Source organism: Eumetopias jubatus, unplaced genomic scaffold (assembly GCF_037043125.1).
Source record: "Eumetopias jubatus isolate StellerSeaLion01/CBP00866 unplaced genomic scaffold, mEumJub1_p1.0 scaffold_13, whole genome shotgun sequence".
Lineage (NCBI taxonomy): Eukaryota > Metazoa > Chordata > Mammalia > Carnivora > Otariidae > Eumetopias > Eumetopias jubatus.
The window spans coordinates 109,107,414-109,131,755 of record NW_028274819.1 but is presented as its reverse complement, the minus strand read 5'-3'; the positions used below and the strand labels follow the sequence as shown (position 1 = coordinate 109,131,755).

Genomic DNA, 24,342 nt, shown 5'->3' with positions numbered 1-24,342 from the left:
TTAATACCCGTCACCAGGCTAACCCATCCCCCCACCCCCCTCCCCTCTAGAACCCTCCGTTTGTTTCTCAGAGTCCATCGTCTCTCACGGTTCGTCTCCCCCTCTGATTTCTGTTGTCAGCATGCTAGCTAATAGATCTCTTATCCTTATCTTACCATAACCATTATGTGGGTACATGCTTTTTATCCATCAAAAAACTAGCGTCATTCAAATTTGACTTGTAAAGGTAAAGGCAAGAAACTATTTCCTCCTTCTTATTCGGGCAGTAAATACTCGGACTCAGTTTAGTTTACCTACCTCTCACATAACTTGTTAAGAATAATCTTCAGTTACACTGGCATTACCAGAGGCACATGCCATAGAGATTTGTAAATTCTGATTTGTAGGCAAAAAGAAAACTCAGAGATTATAAGAACAACCTCCCCAAACTAGTCATTTATCTTCAGTGAAATCATTGTATCGGATACGAATCTGTTGTACTGAGCAATTACGACACTGCACAAATGTTGCTTTAGATACTAACACAAAACTACAGCCGTGCAGGATTACTGTCCTGCTTTCATAAAGGCTTATAATTTCAACAATTTGCAACATCAAATAGTTCCTAAGATTATGCTTCTTGGGAAATATTTGCAGTAAAGAATAGCAAACAGTAGCCAATGCATTCTGAGTTTTGTTGTTAGGTTGTCGGTGGAAGACGTGGCAAAAGGTACGTTCAAGAGAGAATGCACAAGGCAAATGAGGGAGAGTAGTTTCACTGCTAAAAGAAAGAAAAGGTCATTCTTCATTAATGCAAAGGCCATGGAGATATTTGTAGGACTGCCTGGTACTAATACCCTGATCAGGATCCCACTCTTTCTCAGGTCCCTCCAACCCTCGACTGCAAGAGTGCTTTGAAAAGTGAGACGCCAGAGTAGTCAAATAAGATCAATGTTCCCATTCATTTTGGAAACTTGGGAAAAAGTAAGAAGAGTCCCAGAGGTGCAGAGGTAAAAGTTCTGTAAGCAATTGAAGCCCTTGGACCCAAGACCGGCATGAGAATAAAAGGTGGATGGAGATTTGACACTGAATCTCCTTAAGATTCTGTCTGCAGTGGAGTGGATTCCTTCAAAACTGAGCTCATCAGTCAGAGAAAGACTGGAACGGAGGTCTGGCATATCCCTGAATCTGTAAAGGTCAAGGGCGGCTGAATAGCCTAAGCAGGGATGAGGCAGAAGTGCTCCGGGAAAATGTCTAGAACGCGGGGGAGTCTGGAGTACACCTTGCACTGCTGATGCAGACATCCCGAATGAGCACCAGTTTAGAGAGGGCTAGGGAGACAGCGATTAATTCAACAGATAGTTATAAGGGGTCTAACAGAAGGTAGCCACAACAAAAATGAGGGAGAAACCATTGAAGAACCCAGGCAAAAGGCAGTGAAGGAGGAGGCAGGGGTTCAAGAAACACCAGACAGGTTTCGAAAAGCAGACACCAGCTTTACCCGGAGAACAAAGTTGAGCCAGGAAATGCTCAGGGGAAAAAGAAAAAAGGCAGTGGGTTGGGGAGAAAACAAGAGGCTAGAGGTTTCATCATTTGAAGGCAACTCAAGAAAGTATCTGACAGCCAGTTCCCGAAGATTCTTGAGAAAAGGGATGCAACACAGAAGGCAGAGAGCCTGTGGAATGCAAAGATGTCAGAGAAGGTCACACGAAGACCAAGAGAGTGTGGGAAAAAAGAGCGGAAGAGTTTCCTGGAAGGGGTAGGGGCTCCTTTGGGATCCTGGAGAACCGAGATGAAAGACCTGGAAAGGGGAAGTGCAGAACGCAGTGCCTGGGAAAGTTTGGGGGAAGGAGAACAGGTGGGTGCGAAGGCGCTCCGGGCCCGCCAGGGTGACCGACACCCGGCCGGGCGCACGGCGTAGGGGTGGGCGTCCAGGCCCCCGGCTCAGGCCCCCGGGAAGAGCGAGCCTCCCCCCGCGCCCGCCGCGCTCTCACGCCCCCCAGCGGCCGGGCTCGGCGCGCACGCCCCCGCTCGGCCGGCGCCAACTTTCCCGAGCCCCGTGCTGCGGCCCCCGCTCACCGAGGGCGCCGTCAGGCGGCTGATGCTCTCGCCCAGCGAGTCCAGGTTGACCCGCCTCCGGCGCTGCGCCCTCCTGGCCCCGGCCGTGGCGGCGGCGGCGGCGGCGGCGGCGGCGGCGGCGGCGGCGGCCGGGGCCGGGGCCGGGGCCGGGGCCGCGGCGGCCGCGCGGGGCTCGGGCGGTCCGGGCGGGCTGCGGCTGCCGTTCCAGCAGAGCCTAGACAGGGGGCACTCCCCCTCCTCCTCGGGGCTGGTCTCCAGGTAGTCGGAGCCCAGCGAGCTGAAGGACTCGGACGAGATCTTCCTCCGAGACATGCTGCGGGCGGCGCTGCGGCGGCCGAGGCGGCGGCGGCGGCGGCGTTAGGCGCGTCGGGGCCGCGGGGCTCTGCGGTCGCGCCCGGCCGGGAGGGAGCCGCCGGAGCCGCGGAGCCCGCAGAGGCGGCTGCTCATGGCGGGAACTTGGGGCCCGGGCGCGGCGCCGGCGCCGGGCTGGGCTGGGGGCCGCCGCCTCCGCTGCTGCTCGCGCGGCGCCGCCTCTGCGCTCGCCTGGGCGCCTGGCAGTGCGCCGCGCTCCCGCTCGCGGGCAGGCTGCGAGCGTGCGACCGCGGGCGGCGGGGCGGCGGGGCTGCGGCCCGTGCGGTCCCGGAGGCAGAGCTGCGGCCGCCCGCGCGCCGATCTCGCCCCCCTTCCCCTCTCTCCTCCCGCCCCGCGCCTCCCGCCTCCCTCCTTCTCCCTTTATCGTCCTTCCCCCGCCCCCCCCGTGCGCTCCCTCCGCCGGCATCACGTGTCGCCATCATACTCATTGCGAGTCTCTGCCTCGCCTGTCGCCACGTTTCAGGAGCAACGAGGACACTTGGTTGCCGTCCTCTGTGCGCCCTCCCCGCTCCCACGTCCCCCTCCTCCGAGGAGGAGCGCACGGCGGCTTGGATCAGGCCAGAGGGCCCCAGCCCCGAACGCCCCAGCCCCCTCGGCCGCGGGAGAGACAGCCGCCGAGCAGTCGGGCGGTGCTGGGCGCTGTGCGGGAGAGGGGCGCGGGACGAGGGCCGGAGACCTCCCTCTGGAGCCACCTCGGGGAAGCCTGAGGGCGCGAAGTGGGGAGTTAGGGTCCATGGCTGTCCGTCCCCTGCCTTCCAACGAGTTTATTTAAGTTCTGAGGCGAAGGGGGAAGGCCAGTGGGTCCAGCCCGCCCATTCCAGGGGAGACGCTTACAAGGGAAGGGAAAGGAAGGGGCAACGTGTTGGCACCCATCCTGCTGGAGCCGCTCGTGGAGCTGAGCGTTCGCCTGGGTCGAGGCCGCGTGGGCTCGCAGCGAGCCCAGGGCCGGGAGGCAGCGAACGAGGACAGCATCTGCTGGGCGAAAGCCCTGTTGCTGAGCGTCCGCGGGCTGGGCGCGCGGGGCCCGGGGCTCCCGCCGGCTCCGCACTGGTGCTGGACAGCTCCGCTTGCCACCTGCAGCCGCGTTGGCCGGCGTCGCGGACTGGGGGACAGTTCCTCTGTAGACTCCACTACCCAAGACCCGGACGGGGGGAACACCGGGGACTGATTCCATGCCTCTCCTTCTCCCTGCTCTGTGCGCCAAATATGCGATCTGTTTGTACTGGGCTGCAAATGCTGCTCCGAAAGCTTAAGGAGAATGGGGAGAAAGGCTTTTTCAAGCCCAGGGACAGACTCTCACCAGGGCGCGAGCACATCTCTTGCCGCCAGTTTGCGGTGGAGCTCCTTCATTCCACAAAGCTTGCCTCATGGCAAACCAGCAGCCGCTCTCAGCCCCCGGCCCCACTGCGCCTGCTTATTTAGCTCCAGAAAAGCCTCGGATTTGTTCTGACATTAGGGGAAGGGATGGGAAGAAGGGGCAAATAAGAGTGTCACCAAAAGAGGGGTCCCAGGCTGTGCGTCCCCCTGCAGCAAAGCAGATGAGCACCTTCCCCACCTTCTCCACTCCTCTGGAAAGAAAAGTTCAGGGGCTCCAGCTTTAGCTCCTCAAGGATACAGATGCCAAAGTGTTTTGTTTTGTTTTGTTTTTGTTTGTTTTTGTTTTTTTAAGGATTGGTTCTTTCAAGGTGAAAGCAGAGGAATGTGTTTGCTGTGTTTATTTAAACACACACACACACAACTTTATACCCAACCCCAGTGTGCTTTTAACTCTAATTCTTCCCAATTGTTTATGAGGACCCAAATAAACAGAAATTCTAATTGAGGTTTCCTTTTATATTTTGGAAACATCCACTCGGTTAATTCAGAGACAGCCCTTATTCTCAGATTTTAAATAGGCATTAAGCTTATAAAAAGTGCGTGCTCTCACATGCGTCCCTTCCAAAAATATATATATTCTTTCCTAACCTGCTGAATAAACTGCTAACTGCATAGGTTCTCTTAGCATGGGAAATCCAGGCCTCTCTTTTAAAATAATAATATTATTAGAATTATAGTTATTATTATACATAATTATACATATTATTACTATGATTATTTTGATTGTGTCATGTATCTCCTGTTGATTTTTCCATTACTTCCTTTAATCCTATATGTATTTGTTTCTACTGAAAATGACACAAATTATACTTTTTATTATCAAGAATAGTCATCGATTTTGTGAAAAAGTTTCTCTGGTCCTTTTTCTGAAATACGATGGATGGTTCCTTTGAAAATTACATTATTCCAACTTGGGAGAAACTGTTTAATAATCTTGCTATGTGGTATCTATCACAGCATAAATTGTACTTCTTAGTTCTCTTCTTTAGTAATGATGATGTAATTGGCCAGTTCTTCAGAGTCACAGGATTTTAGAGCTTCTATTAAGGATACTAAATAACATACCCTTCACATTCTTCTACTGAACTACTGCTCTGAGTGCATGCACAAGCACACAAGTTCTTTTATGATAATGGTAAATACCTATACATCGAACTTAAAACCAGAACATTTCCTAAACTTTCCAACTCCTGTCTCAAAGTGAAAATGACTGAGTACAACAGCAACAAGTATGATTTGTTTCTAAAATCCACAAGAGGCCTGAGAAGTCTTCCTGTTTACACTGGAAGTTTATTGCCAGAAAGAACTCTGAACCATTGGGACATTTCTGCTTTGTGTGAACCATTTGAATCAAAGACTCTTTACAGAACCTAGCCAGACGAAGTGGTCTTACAATTTTCTGTATAAATTACCCTGCCTTTCATCGTGATTTTCCCACTGATTTTTAAACTATAAACAAATGGAGGTCTAAATATAGACAGTAGATCATCTGCATTACTTTCAAGAGTTTCCTTTGTATTTCTGTGTAGGACTACGGTTCAAAAGCTCTCAATATGAAGAATGCTATGTTCTATACTCAAAAGGAAATACAAGTGATTATCATAATCTAAAAAAAAAAAAGCCTTAGGCCTCCTATAAGGAATAATAACACCTTAGCAAAGAATGGTCCACTGAAAATGAAGAGTTTGTGCTCTGATTTTAGGGAAAAAACCTTGCACAAACTCATGGCCACAAGTCCAGGCCTGCTGGATGTATCATGCTTCAATAAATTCCTTAAAGCACAGTCTCCTACTGGAAAAGGAAAATACAGGAATGTACTTGGTTTGTTTATGAGGCTGGTGAGGGCACCTGAGGACTCATTTCAGATTGATTGAGCATTGGAAAGGATTCCTTATTAAGAAAGCAGATTCTCATGGTTAATTAATTTATGACAGAGAAGCCAAGAATACACAGTGGGGAATGGACATTTAAATGGTGTTGGGATAACTGGACAGTCACATGCAACAGAATGAAACTAGACCACTATCCTACACCATACACAAAAATTAACTCTAAATGGATTAGATGTGAATAGAAGACCTGAAACCATAAAATTTTTAGAAGAAAACATAGACAGTGAGCTCCTTGACATCTTAGCAATGAATTTTTGGATCTAACTCTAAAAGCAAAGGCAAAAGGGGTACCTAGGTGCCTCAGTCAGTTAAGCATCTGCCTTCAGCTCAGGTCATGGTACCAGGGTCCTGGGATGAAGCCCCACATCAGCCTCCCTGCTCATCAAGGATTCTGCTTGTCCCTCTCCCTCTGCTGCTCCCCCTGCTTGTGCAGTCACATGCACTTTCTCTCTCAAATAAATAAAAATCTTTAAAAAAATAAAATAAAAGCAAACGCAACACCAAAAATAAACAAGTGGGACTACTTCAAATAGGAAACCTTCTGCATAGCAAACTATCAACAAAATGAAAAGGCAACCTACTAAATGGGAGAAAGTATTTGTAAATCATATATCTGATAAGGGATTAAAACCCAATTATATAAAGAACTCAAACACCTCAATAGCAAAAAAAAAAAAAAAAACCAACAACAACAAAAAACAAAACAATCCAATTAAAAAATGGGCAGAGGATCTAAATAAACATTTTTCCAAAGAAGACATACAGGTGGTCAACAGACACATGAAAAGATGCTCAGCATCACTAATTATTAGGGAAATGCAAATCAAAACCATACCTGTTACCTGTTAGAATGGCTATTATCAAAAAAGACAAGAAACAAGCATTGAAGAGGATTTGGAGAACCCTTACGCACTGCTGGTGGGAACGTAAATTGGTATAGCCACTATGGAAAAGGCTGTGGAGGTCCCTCGAAAAACTAAAAATAGAACTACCATATGATCCAGCTAATCCACTGCTGGGTATTTAACCAAAGAAAATAAAAACACTAATCTGAAAAGATAATGCATCCCTATGTTCACTGCATCATTATTTATAATAGCCAACATATGGAAGCAACCTAAGTGTCCAGCAAAGGAAGAGTGGATAAAGGAAATGTTAGTTATAGGTATAGTTGAATATTACTCAGCCATAAAAAAGAATGAAATCTCGCCATTTGCAACAACATGGATGGACCTTGAGGATATTATACTAAGTGAAATGACTCCAATAGAGAAGAGAAGTACTATATGATTTCACTTATATGTGAAATCTATAAAACAAAACAAAGGAAAAAAATTAAACAAATCTCATAGATACAGAGAACAGATTGGCAGTTATCAGAGGGGGAGACGGGTGGGGGTAGGTAAATGGATGAAGGGGGTCAATTGCATGGTGATGGATGATAATTAGATTTCCTGTAATAATCACTTTGTAGCATATACAAAAACCAAATTATTAGGTTATACTCCTGAAATGAATATAACATTACATACCAATTTGGCCTCAATAAAAAAGGAATGTTCCAAAATATTTTTTAAAAAGCAAGCAGATTCTCCACCTTAAGATGGTGACTAGTCCCCCTTTAAACATAAAACTGTTGTGTGTGCCTTACCTTCATCTACAACATCACTATTTATAAACTCCTTTCACTTACATTTCTCATTTAATTTGATGTTCATCCTTCCCAGAGTAGTCTTTTAAAAAATCACCTCCATCAAATTCAAATAAAACTACAGTCAGTCCTCACTCCCCCAAATTCTTCGCATTTCAGAGCCTCAAACTCTTTCCTAATTTCTTTTCATCCATCTAAGTCTCCAGCAAGAAAAGTTGCAACATCTGCATAAGTGCTCCGTGGAGCAGAGTTCTTCCTGATACCAGAAACCTGAGGAAATCTTTCCCTGTAGTCAGTCTTTACATAGATCTGGCACCTCCCAGGAACTGTACATGTAACATTAAAGCAAGTTCTCTAATGAAATGTAGTAGCTGGTGAATTCTTAACTAATGCAAGCTTTTCTGTATCCCTAACCTAGAAAATCACACATACACACACACACACACACACACATATCCTCACCTGCAGTTTAACTCCATGGACACATCTCCCCGAATGAGATTTGTCTATACCTCCCACTTTCTCACACTTTTCTTTTGAAAAGAGGGCAAACACACCTTCTTGGTGGAAGTTTGTGAACAAACAAGAGTGGAGATACCATGCTTCATTTTTTTGCATAATTTTGTAAGTGAAACAATATTAAGGATCATTAACAACTTGAGAAGAACCATCTGCCTTGTTCATATGTGAAAGGACACATGGAAGACAATGCAGACCATCATCCTATGGTTCTATGCCATCATAAAACCATGCTGAAATGATGAAGTACTTGTTGCTCAAAACAAGAAAAGGCAAAGGGGCTTGGCGCTGGAAGGAAAGTAATAAAGTTAATGCAACACTTAGTAGAATTTGCACCAGAAAGATACTTATGAGTTATGAGTGGGATGGCTGCTTCTTTTTGATGCTCCTACATCCAAGAAAGTAAGAAAAAGGGAAAGTAATCAGTGTCTTTTGGTGCCTTGACAGACAACACTCTCTTTCTTAAGTGGCTCTAAGTGGCTTTGCCTTCTCCATCATGCACTGCAGAAATCTATCCTCCTGTAAAGAAAGACCCTAGAAGTCAATGCCTCCTATAATTCCCAGCCATTTTGTCCTCAGCATCATTAGCTCTCTACACTTTACTTAAGTTGGGATTCTTTTTCAGATACTAAGTGCAGACTATATTTCAAAATCATTGTGCCATTTTCTACATGTTTTTGTAGACCACAGAATTGTCCTTAGAAGTCTAATAAGAGCAATATTTTGTCAATAAGTGATTCAGTGGTGGTCCACCCTAGCCTTTACTCACTTTCCTAAATATCTCTTTCCCCCTTTTACCCAAACCTTTTACCTTCCAAATTATTTCCAAACCATTGCCTTCCAAATCTATGTAAACCAAGGTGAACAGAAATTTGTTGAGAACCTACTATGGATCAGGATCTGTTCATTCACCTCATTTAATCTTTTCAATGCCACCATAGGATGTATTATCCCAGTATTGCAGATGTGAAAATTCTTGCACAGAGATTTTGAATATCTTCCCCAGGGTCATGGAGCTGATAAATACTAATCATCATTCCAGTCCTGAGTCCTAAGCCTATGCTTAGAAACTGAACATGCTTCCTGCCTGCCTCTTGTAACTGTCCTCAAATGTCCTAAAAACACAGAGAAAAACAAATCTGATTAATTAAAATCACAATGTGAGTGGTTTATTGCATTACAAATAAATACTGCATACACAATTAACATGTTGGCATTATTCCCTGGCACAAAATGTCATGGAAAACCACTGATCTGTGCAGTCGCTCTACTCTCTAGTAGCTGCACTGCTAATTACTAGCCATGTGACCAAAAGTAAGTTGCTTAACTTCTCTGGGACCAGACCCCTCACCTCTAAATCAAAATCTCCAGGGTATGATCAATCCCCAAGATTTTATAATTTTTCTATTTGTGTAGTTACTCATTTTCATTCCAGACATACCCTGTGTCCCTAGAAAAATTCCCCCCACACACATATCATAAGGTCACCTTCTCTCCCTCCCTATCATATCCTTTCTGAGAACACAGGTCCTCAGCAAATCACTTCCTTAACTGCCTAAGACCTTCTCCTTACACAAAGCTGCCATGAACATGGTCCACAGAACTAAATGGATAAAAAAAAATTTTTCAACTCAATTATATTTGGTTAGATGTTCACCATCTCCCTGTCTTTTCATAACCTAATTCTTCTGTCTGCTTTATTATATTATAGAAAGGAATCATATCTTCCTGTCTGCAACTTATTAAGCCTGACAGCTAACAATAATAAATATGAATTATCAGTAAGAGTATGTTGGTATAACCTTGTCAATGTTAACAGACATTTACTTAAATATGCCCAATTTGTCATGAATATGCAATCTATTATTCAATCATTATCTTAAAACAATGAATCTATTCTTTTAAAATCCAATTTTAATATAAATACAGGAATTCTTAAAAGTATTGCCATTAAGAATGAAATGTTGTGCCCTTCTCACTAGATATAAAATAAACATTATGAGCAATGATTAAATGATAATGTACTTAGATCCCTTAAAATAATCAATAGGAAAAATTATTTAAGAAATTAAGAAATCACAATTTGTACTCCTGTTATAATCATTTCTGGAAAATGTTTCAAGGTTGATATTGAAATGAGTGACCTCAGGAGGGAAGAGATCACTTCAAGCACAAACAGTGGTTAAAATAATTCTAAAACATTTCCCCACCAAAAGATGTGAAACTTTTTAAATAAAGCATATGTTTACTCATTTCTGACAGTTCTCCTTAGAGTGAGCAAAATGAGCATTAATTCCTCTTTTTGGTGGACCAAAACAGATGGGCATCTGTATCACCACAGTGAACTAGAAAATGTCCCATTTCTCTAACTCACAATAAGGCTTCATCAGGGCCATAGAAGCAGAGAACTCCTTGGTTCTGAACAAGCACCATGTAACTGGATAGACAGGAGCTCCAAAGCCCACGTCCTCTGCACCAAGACCCCACCAGTGACTCTGTGTCTCTGTCCAGGTTATGCAGACATAAACTGGACCTATCCCTGCTCAACCCAAAAGATTTGCACTTTTTTTTTTAAAGATTTTATCTATTCATTTGAGTTAGAGAGAGAGAGACAACAAGCAGTGGGGAAGGGCAGAGGGAGAGAAAGAGAAGAAGACTCCCTGCTAAGCAAGAAGCCCAATGAAGGGCTCTATCCCAGGACCCAGAGATCACGACCTGAGCTGAAGGCAGATGCTTAAACCGGCAAAGGCGCCCCAAGTCTTTGCACTTTCATCTCAGAGAAGAGAAATCTGAAATTTTCTTGGTTTTCAGGTTTTCTACATAATTTTAACAGCACCCTAGACCAAAACAATAACTAACAATTCAATTTATAAGGTATCCTGCACCCAAACAGTGTAATAAGCAATAATTCATATCCTAACAACTGGGCGGCACTTAAAAATATGTGTAAAGTGAAAAAAAAATTTCATTCTTAAATAATTGTAATTATTTAATTATTTAAACTAATTAATGAAGTTGAGGACTGCACAACTTCTCAAACCTTGGGATGAGAATGAGCAATGTCACCCTCATCTCCTCTTCCATGCTGATTTTCCTGTGGCTTTTTGCTTTTTATCACAGCAACTTCCAAAAACCCAGCTTTGCAAATGTATGAAGTGAGTGAAATAATGTAGCGCAATCCAGTATTTAAACTATCAACTACTTCAAGCTAATAATCTGATCAGTTTTCAACAGATGCTAAGTATAGGTGTGTTTCCCTCAAATGTTTAATATCTCCCCCTGCACCCCTGTGCATTCAACACAGCATCCAGGGATCTGTAGTTGCCCAGTTTGGGAACTAGGATTCTGGTTGCTCAGCCCTTCCAAAGTTCTCAGAAAAGCTTGCCTTTTATCTCTATTTACACAGACTCTGAGTAAATAGACATGAAGAGCTTACAAATGAAAAATGAAAATTGTGCATCTTAATGTCATTTTCTGCTATAATAAGTTTGTGTACAGATTATTACCTTAAGTATGATTTATGTGTAGTGCATTATTCTATGATTTTAAAATGTATAATATTTCAACTCATTAATTGTCTATCAACTAAAGCTTTGAATACCTGGTAAAAAATAAAATAATTTGGAAAGACACATAAAATATTTGCTTTTGATATACCTTATACATATAATTTTTTACCAAAGGCTGTATGTGCAAATGGTTTAGCAGAACAGTATTATCTCATGAAATACTTTTTAATGTTTTTTTTCTTTTTAAAAACTGACCCTGAAATCTTGGCAACTGTTCTCTGTTTGACTAGAACAAGAAAGGCAAAGGTAGGGCTCATTATTCCCTCTAACGTCTGCTGTCAAGGAGAGGGAAGAAGGAACTTTACTGCACTTGTTGATAGAGAAACAGAGGTATTCAGAGATTGAGGGACCTGTCCATGGTCCAAAGGCACATAGTTAGTCACAGGTAGAGCTCTTAGCACTGTAAAAATCTCATTTCATAGCTCTATTGTAGAAGATTGTTTCTGAGAAAAACTCCCTTGGGGAGAGGGGGGAAAAAAAAGGCTAGCTCATTATTTGTAAAGGATGTTATCTGGGTTGTTTTCTCAGGGAGTAAAAATAGGCTTGCATTAATCCAGTTGCACATGCCCCTTATGGCTAAGTTAATTCACCCATATCCATTCATACTCAACATATGCGAGTAACTTAAAGTACATTATTAAACTAAGGATAGTGGACATTATAAAGACAAAGCATGGTCCCCACCTTTGAAGAATTTACACTCTAAAAGCATAAGGAAATGTTAAATAATATCAAAACTTAAATGGCTGTACAAAATAGGACCAGATTAGAGGTCCTATGGAAAATAGGTTACAGTATTTTAGAAAAAAAAGAAAGATGAACTCCCATTTCCAAATAAAGGGAATGAGACCTAAATGGGCCTTTGAAGAATGGGTGATATCTGAAAAGATGGAAATGAATGAACTGGACATGGAGGAGAGAGTGTGTTGCATACACCGTTCAAACAAGGGAGGAGAATAAATACTTGGGGATCATGGGAAATGGAATAAGAAAACAGAGACCAGATTGGAGAAGACCTTACTCTGGACTTTCTCTGGCAAGCACTGAAAAAACTTAACTTTTTGACCGTGAAGTGACTTTAAGACAGTGTTATACAGCTACCCATTCCTCTCTAAACCCCATTATTTCAAAGAACATAAATCAGCAAAACAGACTGCCTCAGTTGTCCAAGAAAGCGGCTGCATGTGAATAAAACGACAGTATGTTGTCTCTTCATGATCTCTCCCCTCCAAATACACACACACACACGCACACATTCAGACAACCATTTTCCATTTCACTCAAGTTTGGGGCACACTTGCTATATATTATCTGCCTATGATATGATCCAAGAATATAATCCAAGTCGATAAAGTACATCAGCTTCCTATTTCAGCTTCCTATCATCTAAAATGACCAATTTTCAAAGCACATCAGTCATTAATAAACCAACAGGAGGAACAGCTACCCTCTACAGAAACCATGCTTTAAAAAATGGAACCCCTAAAAGACCCAGTAAGTGCCTGCTCCTGTGTCAGGGTCAGTGTTGTGTCTTGTACTTCACAGACGAATACAAAAATCCATCCTTTGGTGTCTTAAGACAGTCACATGGTTCACTCAGTGAAAAGGACTCTAAACCACACTGCTCAAGAAAAACCATCCCACCTTACTTCATAGCGAATACATCGTGCTCTCACATTCAATCTGATACATTTCCCTTTTCTATCAGAGAAAGATTGTGAGCTTGCTGCCTTTGGTTTCCTCAGCTAAAAGAGAATGTTCATCCATGCAAACTGAAAACATCGGCTCTCAGGAATTTCTTGTCAGTTAGTGGGCCAGTGCAAATTATATTTGGAAAACATTGTCAGCCAGGTCCTGGAGGTCCTAGAGGCAGGAAGGAGGAGAGAGAGATAGAAAGATGGCCCTGTGAATATTGGGATTGTCAAGATGACTATAAGGTAATTGGTGGGGGGCAGGTATCATGGAATCAGCATGAATACAAATCTAGAACAAATACTGGCCAACAGGAGTGAAGACGCTGTGTCTGAAATGACCAGACTAGAAAGAAAACTGATGCGTACTTTAACTGTTTGCCAACTGAGCTCCACATGCAGAAGAACATCTTAGGGAACCGCGCCGCTGAATACACTAACGAGCATTTTCACAATTGGGATCTCTGCTCAGAGACAGCACAACTGAGAGTGTTCATTACTTGTGTGTGTGAAAACAAGTGAAAGATGGTATTGAAATTAAGAGTCATCTCAGCGGACGCCTGGCTGGCTCTGTGGGTTAGGGGTCTGCCTTTGGCTCAGGTCATGATCCTGGAGTCCCGGATGGAGCCCCGAGTGGGATGGGGCCCCCTGTCAGATGGAGCCCCGACACCTACTGAGCCCAGGGATGATCAAGCCCCCTTGTGGGGCTCCCTGCTCAGCAGGGAGTCTCCTTCCTCTCCCCCTCCTCCCTGATCCTGCTGTCTCTCTCTCTCTCTCTCTCAAATAAATAAATAAAAACTTTAAAAAGAAAAAAGAGTTATCCCCAAAATGTCCCATAAACACTGTCCATTTTAAGGAAGGAGCCACCATTTGCAACTTTGTTCAAAAGTGCCTCAAAAAGTTCTTCAAATAATTTGATTCGAGTATAAATGCAAATGTCCTGTCCAAATATCACAATTAATTGCTTCTGAACTTTTCTTTCCACAGGATAATTACTTTCAAAACCAAAAGCATTCAAGCTACCGGAGGAAAATGCTCGTCTTGCTCCCCATCCGTGGTTCCCATTGCTCCTTCATTTGTCTTAGTTTACGCGACACTTGCATTTCCAGGAGGTTATGTAATGAACCATAATAAAATTAATTGTCTCCAGGCTGATGAGGTCATAGATGCTCAGTGTCCTTGATTTCCAGTTATCTTAGCAGAATTTCTTCCTCAGTTGTTCTTGCTCTATTTGGTGTCCTATTTCAAAAATGAACACCTTTGCCGTTTGCTTTCCATTGGTAGCTTTCCATCAGCAAAAACAAAACAAAACAAAAAAACCAATATATTTATTCTTATTATACAAATGACATAATATAATTTCTGTGCAATCTGGCCAGATTTAAAGGGAAGTCAATAGTCATCACTAAAAAAACTGTCAATTTATAAAATCATAGTATTCTTCATACACTCGAAAAATAAGTAAAAATCAGCACTGGCAAAGTTAGATTGTCACAATCAAATGTTCTGGAATACAGCAATCAGTGACAAGTTAGCATTCTACTGTGGCAAGTTACAATGCTCTAAAGCAAAGTAACACATTTTGTCACAAAGAAAAACAAGCTCTTCTTTCTAAGTTATTCCTACCGGGTTCCTAAGCTACAAAAGAGACACATTTCTGTTACGTAAACTGATCATTTGGAACAACTTATTGATACTTTCATGCTTGAATGGATACATATACAAACAGGAAAAGATTTCACTTCTAACCATTAGTTAGTTATGAGGAATATAAATTGTGTGAAAAAAGGTTCTTTACATTTGCTCTTCATTATACCTTCAACTTATTTAAATAGGAAAAAAATAAAAAAAACACTTTCTTAAGGGTAATAAAAGCATTCTTCCTCCTATTTAACATTAATTTCATGATTTATTTTTATTATTTTGTGTAAAACAATTCCTTATAAAAACAGGAATCCATATCAAGAATGGAATTAAGTTTCCTTTTCTCCAGCATGGTAATTGCCTTTACTACAATTATTATTTAAATTAGAGATAACGGCTTCATGCAGAAAACACATGGACTGTTTCTGGTTGTATTAAGAAAAAAATAATAAAACTAACATACATCTGTTGATTCATTCCTTCCTCTACAAGTATTTATTAATATTCTGTGTCAGGTGCTATAGTAGGTGTTATAAAGAAAAAGGAGTATAACACAGTCTTTTTCCTCAAGGACCCAGCAATTGAGTTTAAAAAGGAAAAAAACAAACAAACCTCCTTGGAAGAAATGGACATACAAAATGACAAACACTTTTTAATGGCAGGTTTAATAATGCAGATACACATAGGATACAGAGAAGTACCTAACAAACATAGAAGAAAAGAAAGTTTAAATGCATTCTTGAAGATGAAGATGTCTAAGCTGAATTTCACAGAATAAACAGGACTTTGAAGGCAGGGGTGTTAAAGGGCAGAGTATTCTAGGCAGCGAGCTAGCCCGAGTAAAGGCACAAACTTGAGAACAACATGTGGGCATTAAGAAATACAAGGAGCTCGGAGTTGCTGGAGTGTGGAGTAAAAGCAGGGCTGGGTAGAATATGGTAATGAGAGGAAGAGAGGTCCCAGATCACAGGGAGCCTTGTATATCTCATTGAGGAGTCACATTTGCATATTAAAAAGATCATGTGACTCCATGAAGAAGAGCCTTGAAGAGCCTAAACTGTTATCAAGGAAAACGGTTCAGAGGCTATTGGAGTAGCCCAGAAAAGATATGAGGAATTTAACTAGAGCTGTAGAAGAAGCTGGACCCCATGGTTAAATGCCCCCCACCCCACTCTCTCACTAGGCAACATTACACAAGGTCCTCATCTCCCTATGCTTCATTCAATGTAAAGGTGGCATAATAATGCCTATAAGATTTACACACTAGGGGCACCTGGGTGGCTCAGTCTGTTAAGCGTCACACTTGGTTTCATCTCAGGTCATGATCTCGGGGTCATGGGATCAAGCCCCTTGTCAGGCTCTGCACTCAGCAGGGAATCTGCTTGAGATTCTCTCTCCCTTCCCTTCTGCCCCTCCCCCACCTCGAGTTTTTTTTTCTCTCTCTCTCAAATAAAATAAATAAATCTTTTCTAAAAAAAAGAACTACACACTGTCATTCCATTTTGCAAATGAGGAAACTGATCATTGAATATAAGAATGAATTAGAGTGGAAAGATTAGATAAGTATAGAGAACTTAAGTTAGCGGGACACGGTGGCTGATTTAATACAGGAAGTGAGAGAGAGCTGAGATTGAAGAATGACCCCACGTTTCAGTTTTGGAGACTGTCAGCTGATACAGAGAACACAGGAAGAGGGCATGGTCTGGTAAAGATGATAAGGTCTCTTCCTTATAATTGAATTGGAAATGGATTCAGATGAAAATGTCTAGCAAGCAGTGAGATATATGGCTCTTGAATGCAGGAGAGTGAGCAGGCTAGGAGATGCAGATAGGGGAATCATTAGCATTTGGGTTTTAATCAACACCATAAGAATAAAGGCAACTGATAAGACTGTGGTAGGCTGAATAATGCCCCCCACCCCACCCCCAAGGAATCTGTGCTGGTTTTTGTTTGTTTCTTTGTTTGCTATTTGAGAGAGAGAGAGAGAGAGAGAAAATGAGCACGAGTGGGGGGGGCAGGGCAGAAGGAGAGGGAGAAGCAGACTCCCCGCTGATCAGGGAGCCCATCAAGGTGGGATTCCTCGATCCCAGGACCCCGAAATCATGACCTGAGCCAAAGGCAGACGCTTAACCAACTGAGCCACCCAGGCACCCCGAATTTGTGCTGTTTTAAGCCCCTAAGTTTGTTGTTAATTTGTTATATCAGCAATATGGAAACCAACACAGGGAGCGACTACTGGGAAAATAGAAACAAAAATACCTGAGCAACACCACATTCTAAGAACAGCTCTCAGAGGAGAAAGAGGAAAATTGATCAGACAAGGGCCAGAAAGAATTAAGAGAATGTCAAGTCACAGAATTTTAGGAATGGAGGACAAAACAGTCAAACATGGCAGAGTGGTCTACTAATAATTTTTTATATGGACAAATGTATATCCCCCAACTACTCTGACAAGTGATTCTCAACCAGTAAAGGTCTTGGGTACCAGTCAAATACTATAGGATGGCCGAGGAGTTTGAACACATACAGGATAAGAATCTGTAGAAGAAAGAGAAAAAACAAAGAGAAACAAGAACAAAGCCCTACAGTATAGAAAAATGCATAGGGAAAAAAACCATTCAGGCAGCAGCAATAACAACAACAAAATCACTGATGGGGAATAAGACCCCCAGATGCCCAAAATTCACTCTGAAAGGAGAAGAAAAAATAAGTGAATGTCTCAAAGACCTCAACATTAGTAAACATCACTGGAGCAAGATCAGAGGACTATAATCTGGTTTAATCAGCTAGATGGATAGCTGGTGGAAAGTGGAAAATAGGTTCAGGTATGTAAGTAAGGTTTTATTTCTAGCTTTATTCTATGAGATTTTTTTTAGTGGTGAAAATATTAGGACTCATTAGGTAAAGAAAAAAAGAGTCAAATCTGGAAACATAAAAAAAAGATAAAAGATGGCAAATAATCATAAGATTAGTGGAAGAAGTACTTGTGGTAAAGATAGTTTTCAGATTAAGATCTTAAAAGAGAAGGAGAGCTTAAAAGTAATAAATTGTTTTGAAAAAATAAACATCAAAATATAATTCAGTCGTTTGAAAAATTAGTCCAACTCCCTCTCAATGATTTTTCAAGCCTGTGGCACCTGCGTCCACCAAAAGCAGCTCTACACGGGGTGTGGACACAGGGTGTATATTTTCCATCAGTCTTGTGCCTTTCGTAACACTAGCATCGCCCACTGTATTTCAAGCCCAGGTATTTCCCAAGCCATTGAGAAACGTTCTGCTGGAAGGAAAAGTCCATATTATAACTTAAATTCTACAGAGAAGTTTAAGTATGTGAGTCAGTCCTCAAATTCATATCTAGCTGCTCCACCCATGAAAACTCTACTTTGGCTACTAAACTCTCTTGAAAATATAAAGGGCATCTATATACCAGCACACATAGAGTACTAAACAAAGGAAGAGCAGCAGAGAAAAAAATAAGCATTTTGATACAAAAGATGATGGGCATGATGAATTACTTATAATAAAAGTGTAGGATATAACCTCACTGAAGGCAGTAGAGGTAAAGAAAGTTTACCTACATAACAAAACAGCATTTTTACAGGGATGCCTGGGTGGCTCAGTCGTTAAGCGTCTGCCTCTGGCTCAGGTTTGAGCCCGACATCGGGCTCCCTGCTCAGCGGGGAGTCTGCTTCTCCCTCTCCCTCTGCCTGCCGCTTCCCCTGCTTGTGCTCTCTCTCTTTCTCTCGCTCACTCTCTCTCTCAAATAAATAAAATCTTTAAAAAAAAAAAGAACTGTACATAAACACAGCACACTAGTGAGTTTGTTTCTCATAGGAGTATCAGTTAATATTCTGAAACTATATTTTATGTCTACTAGGACTGAAAAAAATAAGCAAATAAATGCTAGATAAATAGGATCTAGGTTTCTCACTATCAGAGAAAGAAATTACAAATAGCAGTCATGGGGGAGCGCAGTTAGGGGATAAACTCTGTGGTACTTGATTAGTCAGAGACATCAGTATGAACTAATGTTCTGGGTGGTCGGATGCATGGATAAAAAGATAGATTAGATGACTGATAGACAGATTACAGATAGGTGTTTATACATTTTTTAGTATATGTACACATATTCCCTAGCTCTGTCCTCAGCGAGAGCCTAGAGGTCGTGACACCTCAGTATCAATACGCACACCCAGTACTCAGATCTTACTGTTCTAAATACAATTTTCCAATAATGGAACTAAGGATCCTTGAAGAAATAACTGATTCTAGGGCTACTATGGAAGAAAAAACATGATTCTAGAGCATCTTCCAGTGCCAAAAAGAAAAAAGCACTGAAAAGGGAAATAAATAGGGGGTATGTAGGGTCAAAAGAACACTGGAGCCAACCTAAAATAGCTCCCAATGACCAACACCAGATGAATTTGAAGAAAAATGTATTTTTAGACTACAACCCAAAGTATAAAATAAACATCGATGGTCCATACTGATATAAATTATTGAATAAATAAATAAATGGAGAGAAAATACATTTTCTTTACGGAAAAATTCCAGATAATATAAGTAATCTTCCCTTGCTCCACAAGATGAAACTTAATGTCCATCCTCCACAACCTCTACCACACGTACGCACGTGTTGAGTGTGGACAGAGTTTAATGACCCACTTCCAAAGAAAAAGTCTGAAAAGGGAAAAACAGGAACTTCCCATGGAGAAATATGACAGATACCACCTTGTCCAAGCGACCAAGCTCAACATCAATCAGCAGTGATAAGTCATGTTGATATCATCTATCTCTGAAATGATATGATGAGGACACTGGACCTCTGTGATATTTGTCCCCCCAAACCATAATCCTTGCCTAATCATGTGAAAAACATCAGACAACACAAACTGAGGGACGTTCTACAAAATATTTGATCAGGACTCTTTGATCATGAAAAACAAGCAAAGACTAAGAAATTGTCACGGATCTGGGGAATCTAAGGACACACGACAACTAAATGCAATGTGATATTCTGGACTGGATCCTGAAACAAAAAAAAAAAAGGACATTAGTGGAAAAACTGATGAAATCCAAATAAAGTCTGAAGTTTCTTTTATTTTTTTTAATTGTATTTTTAAACAATCTCTACATCCAACATGGGGCTCGAACTTCCACCCCAAGATCAAGAGCCGCATGCTCTACTGTAAAGTCTGAAGTTTAGTAGCAGTAAAGTATCAATGTTAATTTCTGACTTTTAACAATTGCACCATGATTATGTTAAGTTTTCAACATTAGGGCAGTCTGGGTGAAGGGTATATGGGACTCTTGTATTATCTTCATATCTTTTCTATAAATCCAAAATTATCCCAAAGTAAGTGTTTATTTTTTATTTTATTTTATTGTTTTTTAAGGAGGCTCCACACAGGGCCTGAACCCAAGACTCTGGGATCAAGACCTGAGCTGACATCAAGAGTCAGTCGATCAACCGACTGAGCCACCCAGGCGCCCCAAATGTTTATTTTTTATAAAGTTCGTTGGCAAGTTTTAAAATTCAGAATTTAACATTTGAGATCGTGAAATGTAAGTACAGTGATAAGTGATTTTTTTAATGCCAAGATCTAAATATATTAATTCCATCATATCTACGACCAATAAAAGTCTGCCAAAATGTTTTGATGACCTATGGTAGCAATAAATTCTGTATTCTACTTTAAGTAGGCATTATGTTTATCTTACTAGGAGAAGATCTAGAAAAAGCCCCTCTCCAGCTATGATTAAAAGACTATTTAAAAAGAGAATATCCCATCTGTAAGTGAGGCTGTGTAAAGGGCAAAGTGTGACGAGTATATTTAATATTAGGATATACTCTTCAGGATGAAATGTCTTCTATAACTAGGCGTAATTACTCTAACAGAGTATAACCAGCATTTTAAGGTACCATATGAATAAGACAAAGAAGAGGTTCTGGGCTGTCATAACTCAAACATTCCCCCATCATGTAGACATCATGTAGATACTTTGTAAAGTTTAAACTATCAATCAGGCTACACAGAGCTAAACGGACCACATAGGTGATATTTCTCCCTGCTCCTACCTGCACTTTCAGTGATTCCTACCTCTCTCACTTAGCTGCTCAAATTGAAGGACTCGGACCCTATATCCCCTCTTATCCCTAATCTCACCCCCATGCTACTTTGTTTTTTCTCTACAAGATTCCTCTTTTCACTCTTAACCTCCCAACTTTCCCCGCCACGCCCTCCATGGCTAGGGTGGTGTTGTTAGCAATTGACTTACGTGCGCATCTTCACAGTGAAATGCTACTTTATACCCCCTAGTGTGGCTAAAATCACAACGGGCTAAATACTAAATGTTGGTGAGGACAGGGAGCAACTGGAAATTTCTCGTATTATTGTTGAGAGGATAAAATGGTATAGACAGCTTGGAAGACTACTTGGCAATTTCTTGTAGAGTTAAAAATATACCTATTCTACAACCCAGCAATTCCATTTTCAGACATTTAGCCACAAGAAATCAAAGTATATGTCTGCAAAAGATGTGTACAAGAATGTTCATAGCACCCTTATTTGTGATAGTCAAATACCATGAGCAACTAAAGTATCCATCAGCAGAATGGACAAGCAATTTGTGGTGTACTTATACAACAGAACATTACAATAAAAACTCACATTATTGATTCACCCAACAACATGGATAAACTTCAAAAATGCTATGCTGAGTGAAACAAGTCACACGAAGAAAACACATTCTACTTCTGTGAAGTTCAAGAAGAGGCCAGGCTAATCCATAGGGATATAGAAATCAGGATGGTTGCTGTAGGCAGGGGGTGCTCAGGGGGGAAAGCCTTAAAATAGATCAAAGGGACATGACGGGACTTCCTAAAGGGATGACATGTTTGTGTCTGGACTTGGATGTTGTTGGCCCCACAGATAAATATATTCTTCAGAAGTCATCAAACTGAAAATTTATCTGTGCCTTTATAAAAACTTGACGATAAAAGAACTCATGTCTGGGGGCGCCTGGGTGGCTCCGTTGGTTAAGCGACTGCCTTCGGCTCAGGTCATGATCCCGGAGTCCCAGGATCGAGTCCCGCATCGGGCTCCCTGCTGGTGGGGAGTCTGCTCCTCCCTCTGCCCCTCCCCCGTCTCAGGTGCTCTCTCTCTCTCTCTCTCTCTCTCTCTCTCGCTCTCTCAAATGAATAAATAAAATCTTTAAAAAAAAAAAGAACTCGTGTCTGTCTTATTAACTTAATATATACTTAATATCTATAATTAATTTACATATACTTAATAACTAATGAATATTTAACATATAGGATAATACCTAGCTCAGAGTTAGTGTTCAATGAATAGTTGATTAATGACTGATTATCAGTATAATTTATTTAATTTTCATTGACATTGGGCACAGAAGAGCAGACCCTGAATCCTTCCAACGCATGCTCCTTCCGACCCAGAGAACCCCTTCAGGTCTATCTGAGCATGGCTAGCTCAGCCCTTTCATTCACAGTGGTGGGAGGAGATATAGGAAATGAAAAAACATCCTTAGCCTATTAGTCATCTGGTAAAAATGGGAGACAGATGGAAAAGGAGACAGAAAAAGAAGGAGGAGTAGGAGGGATGGGAAGGGAGAGGGAGGAGAGAGAGGAATGGGGGAAAAAGCAAGGACGAGGTATTTTATCTTAAGGAAGCCTATAAAAGATCTCTTTAGAAGTACCATTTTATGCTATACATGAAGATGCATAATCAGTCAGTACAATAATTCAGGGTATCTATATAGTCATGCACAAACTCAAACTCATTATTTGGCAAGAAAAGATTATATACATCCACTAAAATCAGGATCATTTGGAAAGAAGAAATACTTCTTCCAGAGTTGTTTTTTAAAATATTTCAATTGCTAGTTAAACTTTGTAAGCTTTATATTGTTATAAACTCATCCTCCCTTCCCAGCCGCAGCACCAACAGCAAAAATAAAATTAGGCAACCGCTTGCTCTCCTAGAGCCCAAAGTTAGCCAGCTTCCTTATAATTTAGCCCCATCTTGTGGTAGTCTAGCAAACTGTGGCTAAAGGCTCTCACTGTCCTATTGTGTTTTTGAAACTGTAGGCATAAGTCATACTATTCCTAGTTATGTCTAAGCCAAAAGAAACTGGGCTAAAAGTGACTGGGAAAAGTGAGTGAGCTAGGCAATAGAGACATTCACGGGTGTCTGTTAACTACTGTGGATTCCTTGAACAAACCACTTCTCACAGTATAACTGTTTTCACAGAAGACCAGTCTCAAAACAAGTCTTCATGTAACTTTTTGGTCTTGGGCTCAGCAAACCAAAAGTCAGCCCAAAAGGCATCTCCAGGAACTAGATAAGAAAAGTTAAAACATTCAAAAAGACCAGAAACGTGTTGGTCTACCATCTCTCCAACCATTATAACTTTGGAGTGACAGTTTGCAAAGCTACTAAGGAAGACATTGAGGCAAAGATTCCTGCTGATCAGTGACATTCAGCTAAAAGATGAAACTGAAATTTATTTCTTTGATTTCCTTTTTTGCATTCAAAATTATGTGGAGAATGCATTTTTCACTGTCTTTTGGCAATAAAAGTGCTACAGTTTTTGGAAGTGCCATTTAAAAATGTCTTCAGCTTGACCTTTCAATGCTAAATGAAACTTGTTCTATGTAATCCAAAATAGATATTTCTTTCTATCTAATTTAGATAGTTAACCACACTATGATTCTGAATATCATGATTACTCATATATAATTATCAGAATGAGATTTACTCATACATGACCATATAATTGAATGTGATTAAATTAGGTACTTCAGTAATTTACAAAATTATTTATATTTGCATCTGTGTCAAGGTGGCCTGCAAATTCAAGCATGAGGATAACGTGAGTTATGAACATACTTTAATATTGCCCAGCATTTGATTTACTGCACCATTGATACAATATCATAACACACAGTCCAAGAACCCATTTCATATATTACCATTTCCTTTAACTTTAAAAGGAAACATACGTAGGGGCGCCTGGGTGGCTCAGTCGTTAAGCGCCTGCCTTCAGCTCAGGTCGTGATCCCAGAGTCCTGGGATCGAGCCCCACATCGGGCTCCCTGCTCCGCGGGAAGCCTGCTTCTCCCTCTCCCCCTCCCCCTGCTTGTGTTCCCTCTCTTGCTGTGTCTCTCTCTGTCAAATAAGTAAAATCTTAAAAAAAAAAAAAGGAAACATATGTAGCTAAATATAAATGACACAACCTTGGAGAAGCAGAGACGCTTTAACGTAATAAAATAGGTTCTTAAAATATACTCAATTACTTTGTAGGTTGGGTAATACTTTCATACGAATTAAATGACATACTTAATCATACATTTTCACATATGTTTTATTTCTAATTGATAATTCATATATAAATGTACTAAGCATCCATACTTTAAAAGGTACTCACCAAATAAGCTCTGCTGAAAAAAGAATAATTTTGGAATATAAAGATTCTTCTTTACCAGCTTGATGCATTTAATTATCCTTTGGAGGATTTCTTAAAATAAGACAAATCATAAACACAAA

At 41.2% G+C, this 24,342-nt stretch overlaps 1 protein-coding gene across 1 annotated transcript in view; it reads right to left on the bottom strand.

The window, feature by feature from the left end:
- GUCY1A2 (guanylate cyclase 1 soluble subunit alpha 2) overlaps positions 1–2,370 on the bottom strand; it is a 318,954-nt gene extending 316,584 nt beyond the window's left edge. Inside the window, exon 1 of the mRNA XM_088017680.1 lies at positions 2,059–2,370. Coding sequence (XP_087873806.1) covers positions 2,059–2,370 — 312 coding nt within the window. The remainder of the gene's footprint in view (positions 1–2,058) is intronic.
- Positions 2,371–24,342: the final 21,972 nt, after the last annotated feature.